Below are 8,633 nucleotides of genomic sequence, written 5' to 3' on the forward strand. Positions count from 1 at the left end.
ATCTGCAAATAAAATGTAAGTATTAAGACTATATCAAAGATAAATTACCCCACGAATGAAAGCCAGGAACAGCAATGTACTCACCGCTGCTTGACCCTCTGCAGTGTCCAGTACTAGAATCCATAGGAAAATCTGAAAGGTGACAGAATACAGAAAGAAGGGTAACAGAGTTATTACGTCAGGAATTTATAGGAATTCACCTATAAAATGTAATTCTGTGACAGCTTGGCTTGGGTCAGAACCAAGTGTCTCCAGGAAATGGTCCTTCGTTAGTGCCGTGAAGTAGCCCCACCATTGGGGGTTGAATAAGGATGAGGTCCTTACTTGGATGTGGTTGAAAGTTGTTGCTCATGAATCCCCATCACCTGAGCATAACATTTTAGCATTTAATAAACAATGTGTTCTTGAATTTCATAAACACTGTAAATAAATGTTCTATCTCAGTAAAGCCCACATAAATATTAGGCACTAACCCAACATGTGTGACTTTGTGACAGATGGAACCAAACACACCATGTCAATGAATGGTGGTGTCACTCTTCAGGCACAGTGTCTATGGGAAATCCAGAAGGAACTCCAGGCCCTTTGTTAAACGCAGACTAAACAGTTCAGCAGAAAGGAAGCCTAGCACTCGTAGATGCTCAAGCCAGTAAAATTAATAGACGTGGCAATAATTAGGATTTGCCATTGGTTCTTTTCATGATGCTGTAATCCCAGAAAATGGTAATGATAATGGCCTTCTGTGTTCTAATTAGGAGAGCAGCCTCTAATGATTTGTGCTGCGTGCCCCTACAGAGTGCTATGAGGAGAGACACAGTAGCTGACCATGGATTCACGCTGACACTCGGCTCACACTTTCAAACAAGAGTTGTATACTTGTATTAACACTTAATGCTAAACAAGCTCAATGCTAAATAACTCTACTTAGCCCAACAAAACCAGCATTCTTCCTCTGTCCCTTTTCTTCATAGGTCATATAAAACATAAACGGAAAAGGGTTTAAGGTGAACCCAGGGCTTCATGCATGCGAAACATGGGCTCTACCACTGAGCTACACACATGGCCATAACTAACATGTAAAAAGCTGTATCTAAGGAAAGACAGAGGTCTCCAGATAGATGAATAAACAACAAATACTAGTTCTACAAGAATTTGACATAAACTTGATGACTTTCATGCTATTCAAACTTTATTCGTGATAATGTACCCAAATTTTAAGGTAATATGCCAATGTTTCTATTCCTGAAGAATAATGAGATACAATGCATATGGTTTATATAAAATAATCTCCCTGTAGATGAATGAATTATATCAGTCTCCATTTAAGACATTTAGCATTTACGGTTTATATGAGATGAAAAAATAAAGCTTCTGGGGGTGGGGCACTCCTTTGAAACAGTCCAGCTAAGGTGAATGTTTTCCTTATTTCATATTCTCATCGCCAGAGATATTTCTATGCTTTTTCAAATGTGAAGGATTCAACTGTTAGAACTGTTAGAAAAAATCAGAACTTCCTGATCCTTTTTTCCAGATAGTCAAAATTTGAAATTCTACCATCAAAATTATCCTGAATTGAAATTGTCGATACTGTGAGATTGCTAGATTTTGTATCTTGAGGGATTCCTGTGAAGTCACAGAGACTTCCGGAAGAGCCTGCCTGTGTGAGAACAGTGCCGCAAAGGTGGCAGATCCAGCTCTCTTTATAGGACCCGAATGTCCTCCGGCATGGCTAGAGAGAGACTGGGGCAAGTAAAGAGTGACTCTATACAGAGAGGAAGAGGGGCGTGAATCTAAGGAGGAGACCCAAAGGATTTAAGCAACAGATACACATTTCAGAAAAATCCTCTTGCCAGAAGATGAACGAGGAATACTGTAGATAAAAGAGACGGTCATGGGTGCAGGATCATAATCCCTGTCAGGTATGGTGAGCCCAGGGAGAAGGTCAGGGAGAGAAGGTAAGAAATCTGATTCTGAATAGAGGAGTAGTACTTGATACCTACGGAACACCAGGCTGAGGAAAGGCAGAATCCTAAGCCTAAACGACTACAGTACTAAAGCCTCGAAACAGCATAAAGCATGCTGGAGAATAAGTGGGGAGGACGGGGAAGCATGAATTCTGCAGCACTCTGAGCTGAGGGACTTGGGTTAGAAGAGTGTGGCATGGACATTCTCTCCTATCTCAACAACGCGGCCGAACTGTCCTTCCTTATCTCTTGGAACCCATTGTCCTGGGTGCCCTTTTATCCTTTTAAGCCATAAGTCAACACAATGAAAATTCTTTGCTCCTTGAACTTTAACCTAAAGAACAAAAGACACAGATTCTCCAAAAAGATCAAAAATTGTTTTTCTTAGCAAGAGAAGATGGGTAGTGTTGAACAGCCTCTGGTCTGAACCTTTGCTTTCTCACACACTCAGTTAACTTGACGAGTCACTTCTCTATGTACCTTGCAGTCTTTCCTGTAAACTAGGAGCAACATGGAGCTGTTATGAAAACTCATACGCACAACGCCTATGACAATGCCTAGAACACAGTATGCGTCATCAGCTTTTATTCGGTCACCACTAAGGATCCTTGTCCCGAGACAGCAGGTCCTCTCCCTGGTGTGGTTGTCGTTCAGCATGCATTCTGTGCTTTGCCAATCATTCATTCCCCTTCTTAGACACCAATGCTGACCAACGTCAGTCAGGTGACTTCCTGAAAATGAATGACACTCAGCTAAGGGTTTGCATCTGTGAAACTGTGATTGTCTCTAAACTTCTAGACAGAAGCTAGTGCTTCATTACTCAAAATTATACATCTACGCAGTGGCTCTTACGTGCTTTCTAAACACCTAGCAGAAAGACAAAGGCCAAAGATAACATGGTCAGTTTTTCTCTTCCAACAATTATTTCAAAGTTTGGAAAAAAGGGAGACAAAAGGTGACTGATTAAAATAAGTTAGGGACAATCTAGGATTTCACTAGCACTGACAATTGGGTTATGGCTAAATAAAATTAACAACACAGACTCTCTCCCCAAGCCAGGCAGAATGCCTTTTGGTATCGACATGATGAAGGAGCCTTCGAATCGTGTTTTTCTCTCTAGTCCTAATTTAAAATTTTTACTTCTTTCCATCCCATGCTCTTGTTCACATCCTTCCTTCTTGGTATTTGGCCCCTCAAATATTTGTAGACCAGGGCGAACGCTGAAGAAAAGGCTGCCTGTTCCTCCGAAAGTGAAGAGATGATTAAACAGCCGTCATCACATGGGAAAGGTGGCGGGGCTCTGCCAGGCCAGGGCCTGAAGAATACATTGTGCAAGAGCTGAGGGAGCACGCTGGAAGGCAGCAATAACCAGATGTTTGCAAAGGGCGATTATGAAGCTCTTGGCACAGCAAGCCATTGGTGGTTTAGAAAGAGGTGTGCAATACTTTATCATTCACATGTTTTTACATAAGTTCATTCTCTTTTTCTTTTTTGGTGATCTAGTGACTTTGATCAGGATTAGTTATAGGAGCATGGGTGAGCATTACTCACATGAGGACAGGCCACTCACCAGTGGCCACACTACTAAAGAAAATGTCTCTCCCTTCCCTGCAACCACAACCTGCCTATAGATACACGAGAAGGGGCGGAGCCTCCAGGTCAACCTCCACCCCTCACCCCCACCCCGGCTCCCAGCAACTATTAACTGCTTATAGCTCTTCAGGGAGGGGCAGAGGCTTGTAAGTCTCTCCCCCAATAAACTATTTCTAGTTAACAGACATCAGTCAAACTCACTCTTTATTTTTCCTATTATTCCCGTAGGAATTTACTCCTTAGCCTGAGTTCTAGCTTGATTTGTATGAAAGGAAACATTAATTTTCTATATCCAGAAGAAGTAAAACCTGCTTCTCCAATCAGACCCCAGGGTAAATCCTGCTAAGAATTCGAGACTGTTGTGTGCATTGATCAAATTCAAATAAACAAATGAAAAGAAAAAGCGAGTCCACTTGATACAACAGCCATAAAAACAGAAAAACAGCAGCAGCAATGTGTTCAGTGATCTCTTGGCACCAGGTTCGAGACTCAATGGTTCACATGCTGTCTAGTCCCCACCTTGCCCTTAGGATACAGGCATTTACCTGCACTGACATGTAAGGGTTAAAGAAATCATATCATTTCCCTATAGCCAGAATGCCATGGGCCCGTGTACCTGGATCCTAAGCCTCACTCACTGGGCCATCTTGAAGATTTGCCTAAATGTCTCAAATAACAAGCAGAATGGCCAAATTGAGCTGAGCTCTCAAATAGAGTGTTTAAAGTCCTACTTTACAGTTAACCTGAAATATACAATAAACTTAACATGAAATTATTAACTATGGCCAACAGGTCTCATGTTCTTTATAAAAAAAACCGCTCATTCGTAGTGTTTTGGAAGTGAAAAGTAGTTTGAAGCATTAGTCTGCTCTATTCACACTTCGTTTTTTGTTGAATGCCCTAAGCTTATTTGTTGAGTCACAATATGTTAGGTATAAACAGAGAATCATGAATGGTATGAAGGAACCAAAATCCTCTTGATACAGGAATGTGAAGGTTTGTACCACTCCTTAAAGAGAGATCTCATTTTCATATCTGGTTAGATAGGATCTAGTCCTAAAACACAGGGATTCTGCTTATTCCTGAAGGAAGGGGAAAAAAAATTTGTAAACTATTGTATCCCAATAAACCAAAAAAAAATTAATTAAAATGGTGGCACGTGGTAGTTTTTTTAAATTGTATGTATATGGGTGTTTTGCCTGCATGTATATCTGTGCACCACATGTAATCAGTGCCCATATTCAGCACCTGGTTCTGCACTGTAAGCTTGTATGTATGTATGTCTACACACCATTTGTATGCAGTACTCACAGAGGCCAGAAGAGGGCATTAAGTCTCCCAGAACTAGAGTTACAGACTGTTAAGCTACCATGTGGGTCCTAGGAATCAAACCCAGGTCCTCTGGAGGAGCTGATTAATCACAGTGCTCTTAATCATGGTACCATCTCTCCAGCTCCATGTGGCAGTATTAAATAATTCCAGGCATCTGACAGTTTCACCCAACAGAGGAACTGTGTAATTTTCAACAGACTGGAAGCCAGGGGCTCCTTCAGGCCAGCATGCATCTCTCCAACCCTGTCCTCATCTCCTGGTCACTGTTTCATATGGAAATTGAGGCATGGGAGCATCCTAAGTACCCCCTGCCCTCAGGGGTTTTTCTTCCAAAGATGCTGTCAGTAAAACAAATACTATGGAACTTTTAAGCATTTCAGCAATCATATCTCCTGGACTGACAAACTGTCCCTATGCGTGACTCGTGTGAGTATTTCAGTGTGGCCAATGTGCCATATCTGGTCTTTGGTGATAGGGACGCTTAATGAAACTGCTTCTCATCCCCACTGACCATGGCCTTTGAGAGCATGTAGACTTGCCAAACCTCACTCCTTCCAGGTCCTTCTCTAGGCTTAGGCTTAGGAGCAAAGCTTGTCTTCTCAGGGGAGCATGCATTTCAGAGTGAAATACATCATTCCTAGCAGTTGGCCTGAGAAGAGTGCTAGCCTTTAACGGACTTTAATAGTGTTTGTCGAGCCAGGATGGCAACTGCATGGAGCTCTAACGGGGTCTGCAGAGCCTGCGACTTCAGTCAGTGCAAGGGCTCAAGAATTCTCCTTTAGCCAAACAGCAAAAAGAATGTTTCTTTTGGATTACCTTATGCAACTAGCTCTCGATTGTTAATTGACCTTCAGAAGACAGTTCCTATATTCATGGTGCTAAGCTAAGTAAAGTAATCGCCAGAAAGCTGTGAGATCTCTCTGTTCTGTCTTCGATTTTCAGCTCTCTGTACTTTTTTTCCTTTCACCCTCTCTAGTTAATGAACGTAATTTTTCTGAATCAGTCCCCTAATAACTGATCCATTAACTACGAACTGAGGACGTGAGCCCAGCCTGAGCAAGCTGAAAAGCAGAAGGAAACACAGATGTTGAAGAAGTGAACAGAGATGATACAACCAAGTGAAACACATCTGACAACAGCTGGGCCTAGGAGATTCTGAGAAGGACCACTGGTTTGCTTAAGCTTTATCTTTAAAGTACATGAAGGGGAAAAGCTGAGATTCCAGCTAATCGGTAGGGAAATACTGACTTTACTGAAAATAGACCATACTGAACTAGACTGAGTTGGGGGCCTTAAAATGGTGAATGCCACGATGAGACCAAACATCAGTGATGAAACAAATGGTGATTAAACCCATTAAACATAGAACTTTAATTCAGTTTTATAGTGGGGAAAGTGTGAATGTGTGGGTAGTGAATACACAAAGTATGGATGGGATAAAGGGTGAGGTTAAAAATAAAGTTATACAAGGCTATGAAGATAACATGCTTAAAATGTAACTCCATTTGTCCACAAGCCATTTACAAAATGACTTGAAGGCATGTGGGCATGTGAAAAGGACCTGTTATTTCAGTTCCCTGGCTGTCTGGCTGAAGTGAGCCACAGAAGCTCATAAGCAGTGCATAGCAATAACATTTCATAGCTGTGTCTGACTGGAATTATCATCTATTTCATTGAAAGGAGGGGGAAATTTAAGGTGGTAGTATTGACAAAGTTGGATTTTGAGCAAATACATGTCACTAACAGATCTCTGTGTTAGAAGAAGTTTATTAGCACTATCTTAGCATTTTTAACGACTAGGAGAAAACAAAGGTTTCCTTTTTTTCTAAGGTCTTCATACAGTTTTAAGCGGTGAAAACACTAATGATAAAACAACCTTGATGACTGACATTGCAAAAGAATCCACCAAGAAACAAAGAAGAAAGTTAAGTGTAGGGGACTCGATATTCCCGCATGCGAAGAGTGGACAGGGAAGGAGAGCTTTGGAGGTTCAGTGTGAAGAGCAGGGGACGAATGGATGAATCAGATCACCTGTTGGAAGAATTTGTTTGGAAGGATGATAAAGTGAATTTTCTGTTTTCTTTTAAAGTAAAACAACAGGACTCAGTGGTAAAGGGGAGATTGAGTGATCTGAAGAGCAAAGAGCGAGCTAGAAGATAAAGGCAAATAATTAACTCCTCCTCAGAGGTCGGCAGAGTTCAGGACTCACCCGCTCCGTCAGCGGTGACGATGGCCTCGGGAGAGATGCACACGCCACGGTCGTACACAGGCAACTCCTCGCAGGCCAGGCTCTCTGGCCACGAGTGACGGTACTTGATGAGGATGGGCTCGCAGCCCTGCCGGGCGCGCTCACACACAGACTTGCAGGGCTTGATGGGCTCGTGCTGGAAGTCGATGGTGCAGATGGGTGCATACATGGCGCAGAGGAAGAAGAGCAGATCCGGGCTGCAATGGGTGCCCAGCAGACCTTCGAATTGTTCGATGGCCAGGATGGCGTTAGCCTGGGTGCTGTGGTGCAGGTGGTTGGGCATCTTGGTCATGTTCCAGGGCAGGGACTTGCACAAGGGGATGCGGACGGGCTCACAGGCTGCTGCCCGGGCTCCGGGGATCTGGAGCAGGCAGAGCGCAGCCAGGACTAGCAGCCCAGCCCGTAACAGCAGCATCGGTCCCGGGCCGCTGCAAACCATGATCCCGGCAGGATGGGATAGGGCGCAGCCGGGCGGCGGACGCGAGGGGCGCGTTCCGCGGTCTCCTGCGCTCCGGGGGTGAGCACAACGACCTGGGAGCTGTCCCCTCCGACAATCAATCACAGCTCTCTTGGATCCAAGTCCTCCGGTCCGGTCCACACACTTGGCCGAGCCCAGTGCCTTGCTGCGCTGGCTGCTCTTCCCAGGCGTCTAAGCCTCTGGGCGAGGCAGCATCTATTTATTCCTCTCACTCTGGCAGAGGCATCAGCCTCCGCACATCAATCAGATGAGAGAGGCAGAAAAAGGAAGCGAGAGAGAAAATAAAAACAAAAGTCGAATTCAGCTAAGGGACTCGGAGCTCTGGGGTGTTACAAAAAGGTGTTGGAAGAAGCGATGAATTCTGCAAAGTGAGAAGGATGAGAGACCCCGAGGGAGGAGCCTGGTGCGGTGGGGAACTAATGGGGAGCGGAGGTAGGAGTTTGCCAAGTCTTGCAGGGTCGGGAAGATCCTGCAAGCAGCCGGAGGAGCTCAGGGGAGGTCAGCGCGTCTTGGCTTGCAGCTGCTCCTTCCAACCTCGGCTGACAAGAGCTCCACCCCGTGGTCCCCTGCCCTCCGGCTCCTCCTTCCCAGAAGGCAGTGAGTTTTCAGGGGACTGGCCGATTGGTGGGACCTTGCCTAACAGTGAAGATGCTGTAACCCTAGGCGGCTCCCGACAGGAGCCGCGAACCTTTACCACTCCACTCCGGGCTCTAGCTCCAGAGACCAACCCTTGGTCCCCACGGGAGAATCGGTCTCAACGCACCCACGGATGAGTCCCCTCGGCCCTGCCCCGGGAACCCACTCTGCCCTTCTCTCCTTGCGGCTATTTTCTCAATGAAAATCAGAGACTATCTCCGCCTGCCCCGAGTCCGGAAGGCGCAAGTAGAGTCACTTTAAATGTCCCAGTCGCAAAGACCGCAGCCCCCTGAGAGCAGTGGTGGGGCCCCATCCAGCGAGAGCTAGTGACTCCAGGGGTCTGTGATTGGAGTAACTGAAGAAATTGACCCTCACAAGGGGA

General features: G+C 44.9%; 1 protein-coding gene across 1 annotated transcript in view; it reads right to left on the bottom strand.

The window, feature by feature from the left end:
* Window positions 1–8,143, bottom strand: part of Frzb (frizzled related protein) — a 32,402-nt gene extending 24,259 nt beyond the window's left edge. The window contains exons 1-2 of the mRNA XM_059260790.1: window positions 7,099–8,143; window positions 85–132 (exon numbers count right to left, since the gene is read on the bottom strand). Of these exons, the coding sequence (XP_059116773.1) occupies window positions 85–132; window positions 7,099–7,576 (526 nt within the window). The 5' untranslated portion in view covers window positions 7,577–8,143. The remainder of the gene's footprint in view (window positions 1–84; window positions 133–7,098) is intronic.
* Between the last annotated feature and the right edge of the window lie 490 nt (window positions 8,144–8,633).

Source organism: Peromyscus eremicus, chromosome 4 (assembly GCF_949786415.1).
Source record: "Peromyscus eremicus chromosome 4, PerEre_H2_v1, whole genome shotgun sequence".
Classification (NCBI taxonomy): Eukaryota; Metazoa; Chordata; class Mammalia; order Rodentia; family Cricetidae; genus Peromyscus; species Peromyscus eremicus.